Source organism: Bubalus bubalis, chromosome 4, assembly GCF_019923935.1.
Source record: "Bubalus bubalis isolate 160015118507 breed Murrah chromosome 4, NDDB_SH_1, whole genome shotgun sequence".
NCBI classification, from domain to species: domain Eukaryota; kingdom Metazoa; phylum Chordata; class Mammalia; order Artiodactyla; family Bovidae; genus Bubalus; species Bubalus bubalis.
In genome coordinates this window covers 35,026,292-35,041,307 of record NC_059160.1, presented here as the reverse complement: position 1 = coordinate 35,041,307, position 15,016 = coordinate 35,026,292, and the positions used below count along the sequence as shown (strand labels likewise).

The window sequence follows — 15,016 nt, the reverse complement described above, 5'->3', positions numbered from 1 at the left end:
ATAAGACTCCCCGGCGCGGCACTCACGCACTTTCCGGCACGCCGCAGCCGTAAACGCAAACCTCAGTTCCAACGCCAGAGGCTGTCGACCTAGGCGGGCGGCAGGCTGTAGCGGGGCGGAGCAACCTGTCAGGGAAGTGGGTAGGGCGCCGTCCGGAAGAACCCCAGCGCGACTGCGCGAACTCAGACGCCGGGCTCTCCGCAGCGGCCCTGGGGCGCCAGTGGGCGGGGCTTGTCGTCCTGACAACGCGGGAGCGTTTGTCCACACAACCCGGAGATCACACTTGGCAGTCTACTGAGGTCGTGTATGCATCAGCATGGTGAGCAGGGAACGTAGGGGAGCAGGGTCAAGGGGCGATCATTGATGCTCTTGCGCCGTGTTAAATGATATGGCAAGAGCCTGTCATATTTTATTAGAGGAGAGCGAGTCGGTTTAGGAAAGACCCCATATCCTTAGAGGGGATGGACCTCTCCTGAAGTATGGCCTTCCATTCGGGGTCAGATGGACCGGAGAGAGAGTCCAGACCAGTTTCTGCAAATGGGGAATGGCCAGTTTGTGGTGTTTTAATCAGATCAGCTGATGTTTTCATCTCCAGCTGCTGCTAAATTCAAATATTCGTCTCAATTCAGTTACTCCTAGTCGTGATTGACATTCCTGTGAAATTGCTTTTTTTTTTTTTTAATTGCAGCTTGGTGGAAATGCATAGGGTTTTGTTTTTTTTTTTTTTTTTTTGGCCACCTCAGCAATTAATTGAAAGCTGCTGCAGTTTACTCTGCTTTGAAAAGTTATTTTGTGTGGTCTTTTGTGGATATTTGAATTGTTTTGTGATTCAGAGTATTGCAACCTGCCTGGTGTTTAAGTATGATAAAGCTTCTTGTTTTGTTTTTCTGCACGCTTCAGCTGTCATGTCTTCTCCAGGAACACAGACCAACATGTAGCTATAACATGTTCTCGTTTCCCATTTTCTTAAACGTGATTTCCATCTTCTCCAGTGATTAAAACTAGATGGAAGTGGAAAGTGTAATTAATCATTTAATTCATTAATTAAGGGAAAATATGGAGCATACTCTTTGTGCTTGGCACTAGACTGAAACGAAGTACACAAAGGTGATAATTACAATCTCTCCCTTGTATGGAAGACAGACTTAGCAAATTAATTACAATACAGTTTTATAACTGTAATCATTGAAGTGACTACGACGGAGTAACACAAAGATGGGAATGTTAAAATTAGGGCGGGAGAGGAAAGGGGGATGGGAAGAGCAGAGCAATGCTTTTCAAGCTGTGTTTTATAGTATGATGAATTTACCGGAAGTAATGAGAAGAAACAGAGTGTGGAGAGCGTTTATGTCAGGGAGAACAGAAAGTAAATGGATTTTAAACTGACTTAAAGCTGCTGATAACTTAAGGGAATAGGCACCTATTTATCATTTTCCAACCAGTACACAAGTTTCTTGTTTTTAGATCCCTTTGGCAGTCTTTCTCAAAATGTGGCTTCTGGAAAATTGGAATAAGCCCGGAATGGACTTGCCAGGTGGCTCTAGTGGTAAAGAACTTGCCTGCCAATGCAGGAGACATAAGAACCACAGGTTCCATTCCTGGGTGGGGAAGATCCCCTGGAGGAGGGCATGGCAACCCACTCCAGAATTCCTGCCTGGAGAATCCCATGGACAGAGAGGTCTGGCAGGTTATAGCCTATGGGGTTACAAGAGGTGGACACTACTGAAGCGACTTAGTATGCACGCAAGCCTTGAATACCAATTCAAATGCAGATTCCAGGAACAGACTGGACTCCAGATCTAAGTATTAGTTTCCTAGGACTGCCAAGTAACAACATACCACAAACTAACTGGCTTCACCAATAGAAATTTATTGTTTCATAGTTTCAGAGTCTAGAAGTCTTAGAATAAGGTGTTGTCAAGGCTATTCTCACCCTGCAGGTGCTAGCTTCTGCTACTTTTTGTCTTGTGGCAGCATTATCCCATTCTTTGGTGTTCTCTGAGTGTGTGTGTGTGTCTGTGTCCACATTTCCCCCTTTTTACAAGGTTTCCAGTCTTACTGAATCCGAGGTCCACCCTATTCCAGTATGACCTCATCTTAATTACATCAGCAAGGACCCTCTTTCCAAACAAGGAAACACTTGGAGACACTGGGAGATAGGACTTATGTATGAATTTTGAGGGGACACAATTCAACTCACACCATGAACTGAATTACTTATGGGGAGAGAGAAGTGAGTATGTACACTTTTAGGCCAGGAATATGCATTTTTATCAGGCATCCCAGGTGATGCTTATGCTCTCTGAGAACTACTCTACTACTGGATGCTCTTATGATTTGCAGGAAGAATGAGTATATGTGGCTTCCCTGATAGCTCAGTTGGTAAAGAATCTGCCTGCAATGCAGGAGACCCTGGTTCAATAACTGGGTTGAGAAAATCCTCTGGAGAAGGGATAGGCTACCCACTCCAGTATTCTTGGGCTTCCCTTACAGCTCAGCTGGTAAAGAGTCTGCCTGCAATGCAGGAGACCTGGGTTTCATCCCTGAGTTGGGAAGATCCCCTGGAGAAGGGAAAGGTTACCCTCTCCAGTATCCTGGTCTGGAGCATTCTATGGACTGTATAGTCCATGGGGTTGCAAAGAGTCGGACACGACTGAGTGACTTTTCATTTTCACTTGATTATATGTACTTATCCCAAACCTGCCTCACATTAAAAGCATTAATGAGAGACGACAGTTTGCCCACCTTTAAAATGTGGCTGCTTTGGAACATGGCCATTGTTGTTTACATATTCTGCTGTATAGAATTTATTTCAAGGTGGACATATGTTAACTATTAATGATAGCAAGTATGGTAAAAATAAAACACCTTTGTAAAAATTGTGCGAGTCGAGTCACCATTCTTATTTATGTCATCTCTAGTATCTCAGAGAACTTTGTGTGTAAATCATTAATAAATACCTGTTGAATGAATTAATGAGATATATGCACTTTATAAGAACATATAATCTACTGCTTGATGTCAGTTTTAACATTTATATTTTATATAGTGATAACCTTATGGCTTGAACCATAACTTCTCTTGTACTAGTCTTCAAATGTGGAAAGTATATCATCTTACAGTCACATGATCCCCTACAAATTCCTTACCAGAAATCTAGTGAACACAAGGGCCAAATCAGGAAATTACAAGTAGTGTTACTAAAAAATACTTGTAAATATTTATTGAAATGCTGTACTTTCTAAGATCTAAAAAAGCATACCTCTGCTTTAGGACACGTTGCTGAATAGAATCTCTTTGTCATAGCTTTGCCTGTTTTAAATTACCAATTCTTTTCCTATAAAATCAGCAATCTGACTTGATAGAATGACTATTTCTCTGTGATGTGAAATCATTCCCACACTTTTAGGCTGGACGTTAATACCAATACTTAGTCAATGATTTCTTGTTCTTTAGAACCCTTTAAATCAGTGCCTTCTTGACTGGTATTCTGTTTCATAATCAGATATTTCATTAAACACGGATCACTGATTGTCTTAAGAAAGTGTAAAATTTACTTACAAAAGATGCTTCAGTGGGTGAACTATCATAGTGTTTTATAGACTTGTACTTCTGTCTGAATTCTTTCCTAAAAAAACCTTTTGAGATAATTTTAGATTTAAAGAGAATCTGCAAAGAGGGTACAGAAAGTTCCCTTGTCTTTTTTACCTAGCTTATCTTAATTTTACAATGTTAGGCAATCATGATATTTTTGTTTAAAATGTATAAATTATTTTTAAATTTATCAATTCTTTTGTTTTTCCAACTTTTAGGCTCCCAAAGCAAAAAAGGTAGGTAGAAATTATTTCTCAAAATAGTTTTAAAGAGCTGACATTGTACAAATAGAATTTTTAAACATTTTCTGGTAGCTGTATTATAGTTTATAGAGTTTACTAAGCTTAATTTTTAGACATTAATGCTATCTAAATCATTGAATAATCCTTTATAATAACAGGACATATTTCAAATTTGATGTAGAAAAATGGTTCTAATTTCACAAAGACTTTTTTAAGATAGGCTTTAATTTTTACTTGTGTCTAGATTGAAAGTATTTTATTATTTGTGCTCTAGAAAATTTTGGATTAAGAAGCTTTTTCTTCATTTCAGGTAGACCCATAAAAATTTAGATCCAAAACCTTCTGTGACTTAAAAGTGAATCCTAAGATAGTATGTTTCTAAATGGGTTGCATGGTAACATGTACTGAATTTTTCTGTGCTTTGTTAAAATTTCCATTCCTTAAAAGATGTCTCAAGTAACTTTTTCTCTCTTCACTGAGTAGATTTATACTTTAAAGCATAGATTATAGTCTCTTACTGGCAAACATATACATAGTTCATTTAACCTAAAAGTTCTTTTTTTAATCAGTTGCCAAAGGATTATCATGCAAAAAATGTGATTTCTATTCTTAAAAAATTGGCAACCTGATAACACTGTCCCCATAAGGGAACAGTTGGCTAGACAAGTGACAGCTACCCCTTTTTGGAAATGCTTCCCCTTTTGTTGTAGCCCAGACTATGACCAAATCTCTTTCATTATTTACCTCTCTGGTCCCAACGGGATTTCGATTTGGAATGCCAGATTTAAGTCATATCGGAAGAGTCACCACTCTGTTAATTTCCTATCATTTTTTCTTGTGAAATCAATTGTACTATGTTCTAATAGCACATGAATTAGAACATACCTCAATTATAATACCTGTCATTTTATGGTAATAATTTTTCATTGTGAGCTGCTTAAGGTCAAGAACATGTTTTATTTATTTTTGGATCCATAGTGTTTAGTCTGGCACATAGTAGAAATTCACTGAATATTTGTTGAATAAATATATAATACCCCATTTGCCCTACCATTACTTTAAAACACTTGGGCCTATGATTATTTAAGAAGAAATGCTTCTATAAATGTGTCTTTGGTATTTATACAGTTAAACATCTTTTCAAAAAATACTGTTGAGTCCCGTCAGTGTTTGCTTTTCTCAGTCTCTTGAACCCACTACCCACCTGATACTGTGTTAGGGACTGTGGATATAACCGAGCAACATTTATAAAGCACGTTCTTATGGGGAGTATTCTGGAGGACTACAATCATCTATATATGGGTCTACAGTAGTTTATTAGTTTGTGTGGACATTTCATTTTTGGCTTTAGATAGTGAAATCTTAGGGGCATTGTTTTAAATATGAAAAGTTTTCACTTAATGATGTATTTTTATTAATTCTAGGATACTCATCTTTTTACATTTTACATTTTAACATGACTGAAATTGAGATATATCTTACAGTTGCTAATAGCTTCCAATCATTGTAGTCCTGAATTGACATCTTTTTCCTCCAGAGATGTTTGCTTCTGTCAGTCACATGGGCTTACTACCAACCCAGTACTACTTTAAATTCTCTTCTTGAGGGTTTTTGGACCACACTAATGATATAAGTCAGACTCATGAACTGGCTTGTGGTTTAAATTTTGAGGGATTTTTTTTTCTTTCTTTCTATTCATTTTCAGGATTGATAGATGCAAGTTTCCTTGCTATGTCTTTCTGTATCGTGGGTTCATTTGTGTTTACCTAATATCCAGCTGTATACAGTCATCTTCTTTTACATTTCTATCTTGGGAATGTAATCTATTTCCTTTTTTGGTATAACAATTTATACCAGTTTATAATAATTTATAATAATTTAAAGGTACATCTTACATTCAAGGGCATTATAGATTCTATGGAGTAAATATATCTTGGGGACCTTTTTTTGTTTCAGCACATTGAGATTGCATCACTTCTTTTCACAGCTGTATCACATTTCATGGAAGTATGTCTATGATTTTTATATTGTTCCTATTTTTTGCTACCACATACAAGATAGAAATGAAGACTCTTGTATATAAGACCTTGCAAACATATGAAAAAATAGTTGCTTCATTGATTTTGCAGTGTTCTAGGTAGTTAAGAGTACAGCAGCAAGACAAGGGTCCCTGTCCTCTTGAAACTTACATTCTTTTTTTCCAAGCTGTATTAAGATATAATTGACATATAACATCATGTAAATTTCAAAGTATACAATGTAATGATTTGACATAAGTATGTAAATATTATGAAATGATTACCAATATAATACATCCATCACCTCACATAATTAATACATCCATCACCTCACATAATTACCACTTTGTATGAGTACACATGTGTTGAGAACACACACATACATACACACACATCACACATCACATTTTCTTTATCCCTTCATCTGTGGATTGACAGCACTGAGGTTGTTTTCAGTCTTGACTTGTGAATGACATCTCACTGCACATGAAGGTGCAGATATCCCTGAAGAGAGCGATTTAATTTTATGATGCTTGCATTCTGTCTGGGGAGGGGAGGTGAAGAAAAAAGTATAACTTTAGATTGCTTGGAATGTACAGAAAACCAAGAAAGGAGTCAGTGAGAAATGTAGGGTAGGGTGTAATGGTGATGCTATTTCGTATAGGGTGAGTAAAGAACTAAAGTTTGAGAAGAGACCTGGTTGAAATGACATTCTAGGCAGAAGTAACGGTTATTGCAAAGATCCATAGTTGGGACTGACTTGGTGGTTAGAATCTAAGTGAGCAAAATAGAAAATGAAAGATAAAACATGAAGTGGGGGATGGTGAGGGTGGAGGGGTGGGCAGAGGATTGTGGGAGAGAAGTAGGAGCCAATTCATAGTCACGTAGGCTATGGTGAAATGCCTGGATTTTATTCTGAGTGTGGGAGAGTTGTACACAGAAGAGTGACATGATCTGATTTACATCTTTAAATGGTCACTGGAAACTTCACTGTAGGGAAGCAAGAGTAGAAGTAGGAGTGCCGGTTAGGAGGCTGCTGCATCAGTGTCGGTCTGAAGTCTTTACGCCAAGGTGAACTCTTTCCTGGAAAAAAAAAATCTACTGTCTTTAAGTCCTGTCCTTTTGCCATTGCATCTTTCCTTCTGCTTTATAAAACAAAGGCATGTGTCTCATCCATTCTAAGTCTTACATGCTTCATTGCCCTAGATCCTTGACTATGAAACTATAGGACAGTTCAGAATTCTGATGTTGGCAAAGCATTGTTTAATCAAGGCACCAAAGACTTCTTGTTTTTATCTGTCTTACAAGTAAGTGGTGAAATGTGGCCTTTGAAATACTGAGATATTCGGAATGTCCTATATATTGTAGTGTGGAGTGGTGGAGCTGGTATTAATTTTTCTTTAGTGGCATTGCTTGTAATTTTATTGTCAAGTGATGATGCAGAAAAATCCTCTCACAGTGTAATTTATTGATAAAATATCCAAGCTGGAAAAGTAATAACATTAATTTTTTAATGAAGAAAGATGAAAAGTATCAGTAAAAATGTAAATTAGCTTAATATTTTTACATAGACCTTAAAGTTGCCTTTGAAACTTCATATAATTTAAATTAGTGTTATTCATTGCAAAAACTAGGAAGCTGTATAAGACTATCATAAAGGTTATAACTCCTGGTGCACTGTTAAAAGGCGCATCAACTGCTTTTACATCAATATGTTTTCTTCAGAAACCACTGTACTTCATGAACTAGCAGAAGACATTGATTGGATTATAAGGAAAAACTCCCTTAAATATTCATGAATGTACAGGTTAACTCCAAATACTTTAATTTGAATTGATTTTACTTGAATACATTGAGACTGATACCCAAATACCTCTAGGCATGGAAGTATAAAGAATGAGCTAAAAGGGGACCCTATCGCTCATATCTCTATGTATATCCTATTTTAATTTAGGAGCACCATATTCACAAAGAGGCCTTGGTTGCCTGAAATTTGAGTCCTAGCTTCTATTGAACATTCAGTGTTGATCCTAAAATATAAATGGTGTTAAGTTCAAGACATTAAGTAATTGCATCTTTTAAAACAAAGTGTGAGGAAATGTAATTGACTCATACGTGACTTATAATAAAAAAAGAGCTTATCATGATGATGTATATTAGCATATTTATTTGTAGAGAAACAGGAAGTCAAACTGTCTCTGATATAAAGTAAGTATGATATGGCTAGTTGGTTTAACTTTGAAGGCTGGGTTTTGTTAATTAGATAAATAGACCTATTTTAATACTCTGAAAGAGCAAAATCTACAGTTTTATATTTACAGTTTTGATCAATTTAAAATCAAAACAAGTGGTAAGATAAATTTGTTTCAAAAATATTATTTTGACTTTCCCATTTTCAATCATACTGGCCTTAAGACATTTTAGATCAACCTTTCTGCTGCAAACAATAACTAATGCTGAGTAAAATATATATGTATAGATCAAAACTATCATCTTAAAAGCACCTAAGAGCTGATAAAACAGTAAGAGATTATCAGGCAAAAAACCTAAATTAAGGTAGGACCCAAAGAAGCACTAAAACTCTTTTTCATGACAGTATTTGCATTTCAATTCAGTCGCTCAGTCGTGTCCAACTCTTTGCAACCCCATGGACTGCAGCACGCCAGGCCTCCCTGTCCATCACCAACTCCCAGAGTTCACTCAAACTCATGTCCATTGAGTTGGTAATGCCATCCAACCATCTCATCCTCTGTCATCCCCTTCTCCTTCTGCTTTCAATCTTTCCCAGCATCAGGTGAGTCAGTTCTTCAAATGAGTCAGTTCTTTCAAATGAGTCAGTTCTTTCAAATGAGTCAGTTCTTCGAATCAGGTGGCTAAAGTGTTGGAGTTTCAGCTTCAGCATCAGTCCTTCCAATGAATATTCAGGACTGATGTCCTTTAGGATGGACTGGCCGGATCTCCTTGCAGTCCAAGGGACTCTCGAATCTTCTCCAACACCACAATTCAAAAGCATCAATTCTTCTGTGCTCAGCTAATAGTCCAACTCTCACATCCATACATGACTACTGAAAAAATAGCTTTGACTAGATGGACCTTTGTTGATAAAGTAATGTCTCTGCTTTTTAATATGCTGTCTAGGTTGGTCGTAACTTTCCTTCCAAGGAGTAAGCGTCTTTTAATTCATGGCTGCAGTCACCATCTGCAGTGATTTTGGAGGCCAAAAAAATAAAGTCTCTCACTGTTTCCACTGTTTCCCCATCTATTTGCCATAAAGTGATGGGATCAGATGCCATGATCTTAACTTTCTGAATGTTGAGTTTTAAGCCAACTTTTTTTTGTAGAAGTGATTAAATCTTGAATTTCTGGTCTTAACAGCCACAATGGAAGTCAAAAAAAGTGGAGTGATGTCTTCAGTGTGCTGAAAGTAAATAACTGACAATTTAGAATTCTGTATCATCTTTCAAAACAAAGGTGAAATAAAAATGTTTTCTCAGGGAATTCCCTGATAGTCCAGTAGTTAGGACGCTCTGCTTTCACCATCATGGGCCTGGGTTTGATCCCTGGTTGGGGAAGAACTAAGATCCTGAAAGTCACACAGCAGTGAGGCCAAATTAAAAGCATTTTCTCAAGCAAAAATTGTGTTTTCCACCTGCAAACCAGATTATTTATGTAAGGTATAAAACAGTAATCCTAATAGTGACATGTAGATTTAAAAAATAAACTGAAATACATGACAACAAACAACCCATAATAGTCATCAGTTGATAAATAAACAAAATGTGTATATCCATCTTATAATACCATGGAATATTTTTCAGCCATAAAACAGAAGTTTTATGATACATGGAAGAAGCTTGAAAATGTTGTTCTGAATGAATAAAGCTGATTACCAAAGACCATACATTGTATGATTCCAGTTACATGAAATACAGAGAAAGTAACTGGTGGTATCATAGATCTAGGGGGTTGTGAGGAAATGTTGGTGGGGGGGAAGCTGTGAATGTGTAAGGGGTTTCTTTGGGGGAAGTGATGAATATGTTCTAAAATTGATTATGGTGGTGGTTGCACAACTCTGAATGTGCTAAAAACCATTAAACTCTATACTTTAAATGGGTGAAATGTATGGCATATAAGTTTTATCTCAGTAAAACTGTTATTAAAAATATATGAAAACAGTATTTGGGTTCAGTTCAGTTCAGTCGCTTAGTCGTGTCCAACTCTTTGCAACCCCATGAATCACAGCACGCCAGGCCTCTCTGTCCATCACCAACTCCGAGAGTTCACTCAGACTCGCGTCCATCGAGTCAGTGATGCCATCCAGCCATCTCATCCTCCATCGTCCCCTTCTCCTCCTGCCCTCAATCCCTCCCAGCATCAGAGTCTTTTCCAATGAGTCAGCTCTTCGCATGAGGTGGCCAAAGTACTGGAGTTTCAGCTTTAGCATCAGTCCTTCCAAAGAAATCCCAGGACTGATCTCCTTTAGAATGGACTGTTTGTATCTCCTTGCAGTCCAAGGGACTCTCAAGAGTCTTCTCCAACACCACAATTCAAAAGCATTAATTCTTTGGTGCTCAGCTTTCTTCACAGTCCAACTCTCACATCCATACATGACTACTGGAAAAACCATAGCCTTGACTAGATGGACCTTTGTTGGCAAAGTAATGTCTCTGCTTTTTAATATGCTATCTAGATTGGTCATAACTTTACTTCTAAGGAATAAGCGTCTTTTAATTTCATGGCTGCATTCACCATCTGCAGTGATTTTGTAGCCCCAAAAAATAAAGTCTGACACTGTTTCCACTGTTTCCCCATCTATTTCCCATGAAGTGATGGGACCGGATGCCATGATCTTAGTTTTCTGAATGTTGACCTTTAAGCCAACTTTTTCATTCTCCTCTTTCACTTTCGTCAAGAGGCTTTTTAGTTCCTCTTCACTTCCTGCGATAAGGGTGGTGTCATCTGCATATCTGAGGTTATTGATATTTTTCCCGGCAATCTTGATTCCAGCTTGTGCTTCTGCCAGACCAGCGTTTTTCATGATGCACTCTGCATATAAGTTAAATAAGCAGGGTGACAGTATTTGGGTTGGGGAAGGATTATTTAAGATGTTCTAAAGTACTTGTACTGTTTGGTAGTATGATAAATAAATAAGTGTGTGTGTGTGTGTATATATATATATATATATATATATGACTGGAATGGGTGAATTTAACTCAGATGACCATTATATCTACTACTGTGGGCAGGAATCCCTTAGAAGAAATGGAGTAGCCATCATGGTCAACAAAAGAGTCTGAAACGCAGTACTTGGATGCAATCTCAAAAATGACAGAATGATCTCTGTTCGTTTGCAAGGCAAACCATTCAATATCACAGTAATCCAAGTCTATGCCCCAACCAGTAATGCTGAAGAAGCTGAAGTTGAACAGTTCTATGAAGACCTACAAGACCTTCTGGAAGTAACACCCCAAAACAATGTCCTTTTCATTATAAGGGACTGGAATGCAAAAGTAGGAAGTCAAGAAACACCTGGCTGCTGCTGCTGCTAAGTCGCTTCAGTCGTGTCCGACTCTGTGCGACTCCATAGACGGCAGCCCACGAGGCTCCCCTGTCCCTGGGATTCTCCAGGCAAGAACACTAGAATGGGTTGCCATTTCCTTCTCCAATGCAGGAAAGTGAAAAGTGAAAGTGAAGTCGCTGAATCTTGTCTGACTCTTAGTGACCCCATGGACTGCGGCCCACCAGGCTCCTCCATCCATGGGATTTTCCAGGCAAGAGTACTGGAGTGGGGTGCCACTGGAGTAACAGGCAAATTTGGCCTTGGAGTACAGAATGAAGCAGGCCAAAGGCTTATAGAGTTCTGCCAAGAGAACACACTGGTCATAGCAAACACCCTCTTCCAACAACACAAGAGAAGACTCTATACATGGACATCACCAGATGGTTAACACTGAAATCAGACTGATTATATTCTTTGCAGCCAAAGATGGAGAAGCTCTATACAGTCAGCAAAAACAAGACCGGGAGCTGACTGTGGCTCAGATCGTGAACTCCTTATTGCCAAATTCAGACTGAAATTGAAGAAAGTGGAGAAAACCACTAGACCATTCAGATATGACCTAAATCAGATCCCTTATGATTATACAGTGGAAGTGAGAAATAGATTTAAGGGACTAGATCTGATAGAGTGCCTGATGAACTATGGACTGAGGTTCGTGACATTGTACAGGACACAGGGATCAAGACCATCCCCATGGAAAAGAAATGCAAAAAAGCCAAATGGCTGTCTGGGGAGGCCTTACAAATAGCTGTGAAAAGTACAGAAGTGAAAAGCAAAGGAGAAAAATAAAGATATACCCATTTGAATGCAGAGTTCCAAAGAATAGCAAGAAGAGATAAGAAAGCCTTCCTCAGCGATCAATGCAAAGAAATAGAGGAAAACGATAGAATAGGAAAGACTAGAGATCTCTTCAAGAAAATTAGAGATACCAAGGGAACATTTCATGCAAAAATGGGCTCAATAAAGGACAGAAATGGTATGGACCTAATAGAAGCAGAAGATATTAAGGATAGGTAGCAAGAATACAATGGCACCCCACTCCAGTACTTTTGCCTAGAAAATCCCATGGACGGAGGAGCCTGGTAGGCTGCGGTCCATGGGGTCGCTAGTCAGACACGACTGAGCGACTTCACTTTCACTTTCCACTTTCATGCATTGGAGAAGGAAATGGCAACCCACCCCAGTGCTCTTGCCTGGAGAATCCCAGGGACGGGGAAGCCTGGTGAGCTGCCGTCTGTGGGGTTGCACAGAGTCGGACACGACTGAAGCGACTTAGCAGCAGCAGCAAGAATACACAGAAGAACTGTACAAAAAAGATCTTCACGACCCCGATAATCATGATGATGTGATCACTCACCTAGAGTCGGACATCCTGGAATGTGAAGTCAAGTGGGCCTTAGGAAGCATCGCTAAGAACAAAGCTTGTGGAGGTGATGGAATTCCAGTTGAGCTATCAAATCCTGAAAGATGATGCTGTGAAAGTGCTGCACTCAATATGCCAGCAAATTTGGAAATCTCAGCAGTAGCCACAGGACTGGAAAAGGTCAGTTTTCATTCCAATCCCAAAGAAGAGCAATGCCAAAGAATGCTCAAACTACTGCACAATTGCACTCATCTCACATGCTAGTAAAATAATGCTTAAAATTCTGCAAGCCAGGCTTCAGCAATATGTGAACCGTGAACTTCCAGATGTTCAAGCTGGTTTTAGAAAAGGCAGAGGAACCAGAGATCAAATTGCCAACATCCGCTGGATCATCAAAAAAGCAAGAGAGTTCCAGAAAAACATCTATTTCTGCTTTATTTACTATGCCAAAGCCTTTGACTGTGTGGATCACAATAAACTGTGGAAGATTCTTAAAGAGATGGGAATACCAGACCACCTGACCTGCCTCTTGATAAATCTGTATGCAGTTCAGGAAACAACAGTTAGATCTGGACGTGGAACAACAGACTGGTTCCATACTGGGAAAGGAGTACATCAAGGCTGTATATTGTCACCCTGCTTATTTAACTTATATGCAGAGTACATCATGAGAAATGCTGGGCTGGAGGAAGCACAAGCTGGAATCAAGATTGCCAGGAGAAATATCAATAACCACAGATATGCAAATGACACCACCCTTATGACAGAAAGTAAAGAAGAACTAAAGAACTACTCTATGAAAGTCAAAGAGAAGAGTGAAAAAGTTGGCTTAAAGCTCAGCATTCAGAAAACTAAGATCATGGCATCCGGTCCCATCACTTCATTGCAAATAGTTGTGGAAACAGTGGCTGACTTTATTTTTTTGGGCTCCAAAATCACTGCAGATAGTGACTGCACCTGTGAAATTAAAAGATGCTTACTCTTTGGAAGGAAAGTTATGACCAACCTAAACAGTGTATTAAAAAGCAGAGACATTACTTTTCCAACAAAGGTCCGTCTAGTCAAGGCTATGATTTTTCCAGTAGTCGTGTGTGGATGTGAGAGTTGGGCTATAAAGGAAGCTGAGTGCCGAAGAATTGATGCTTTTGAACTGTGGTGTTGGAGAAGACTCTTGAGAGTCCCTTGTACTGCAAGGAAATCCAACCAGTCCATTCTAAAGGAGATCAGTCCTGGGTGTTCTTTGGAAGGACTGATGTTGAAGCTGAAACTCCAATACTTTGGCCACCTGATGCAGAGAGAGGACTCATTTGGAAAGACCCTGTTGCTGGGAAAGATTGAGGGCAGGAGGAGAAGTGGACGACAGAGGATGAGATGGTTGGATGGCATCACTGACTCAATGGACATGGGTTTGGGTAGACTCTGGGAGTTGGTGATGGACAGGGAGGCCTGGCGTGCTGCGGTTCATGGGGTCGCAAATAGTGGGACGTGACTGAGTGACTAAACTGACTGAACTGAAAGGCTTAGTGATGATCAGCATTTTTTTTAGCAATGAAGTATTTTTAAGTTAAGGTGCATACCTTTTTTTAGACACAATGCAATTGTGCACTTAATAGACTACAGTATGGTATAAACATAACTTTTATATGTACTGGGAAACCAGAATATTTGTGACTTACAATATTGCAATAGTCACTTTACTGTGGTAATCTGGAACCAAACTTGCAGTATCTCCAGAGTATGCCTGTTTTATGAATGAAAAGAGAGACATGATTTTAATAATAAATGACATAATTTGAAGAGATTTATATGCCAATAAATTAGAAAATTCAGATGAATTATGCAAATAGAAAAAAATTCTTAAGATGTTTCATGAAGAAGTCAAAAACCTGAAAGTCCTATAATCATGTAAGAAATTATATTAGTGGCTTCAGTTTTTCCCAGAAAGAAAATCCTAGGTCTGTAAGTCTTTGATAGCTTGTTCATCATTCAAAGATTAATTATTTCATTTTGTTACAAATTATTCTAGAGCATGGAAAAAGAGGAAATATTCCTAATTCGTTTTGAGTTACCTGGGTAACCCGGAAATAGTATGAGAAAGGAAAATTGAAATTCATTTCACAAACATAAATGCAAAATTTCTTACTGACAAAATATTAGTCCACTCAATTGGAAGTATATAGAATGATAAAAAATCATGACCCAATTCAACCTATCTCAGGGTGACAGAATTGGTTTAATG

The 15,016-nt window shown here is 38.5% G+C and overlaps 1 protein-coding gene across 5 annotated transcripts in view; it reads left to right on the top strand.

Annotated features, from left to right (window-relative positions):
* The first annotated feature begins 18 nt into the window (after positions 1 to 18).
* DNAI7 (dynein axonemal intermediate chain 7) overlaps positions 19 to 15,016 on the top strand; it is an 88,253-nt gene continuing 73,255 nt past the window's right edge. For 3 of the 5 annotated variants that reach the window (XM_044941257.2, XM_044941256.2, XM_006064282.4), the window contains exons 1-2: positions 19 to 319; positions 3,813 to 3,830. In XM_044941257.2, the coding sequence (XP_044797192.2) occupies positions 317 to 319; positions 3,813 to 3,830 (21 nt within the window). In that variant the 5' untranslated portion in view covers positions 19 to 316. The remainder of the gene's footprint in view (positions 320 to 3,812; positions 3,831 to 15,016) is intronic. The other 2 variants (XM_044941255.2, XM_006064283.4) reach the window with 1 other exon arrangement.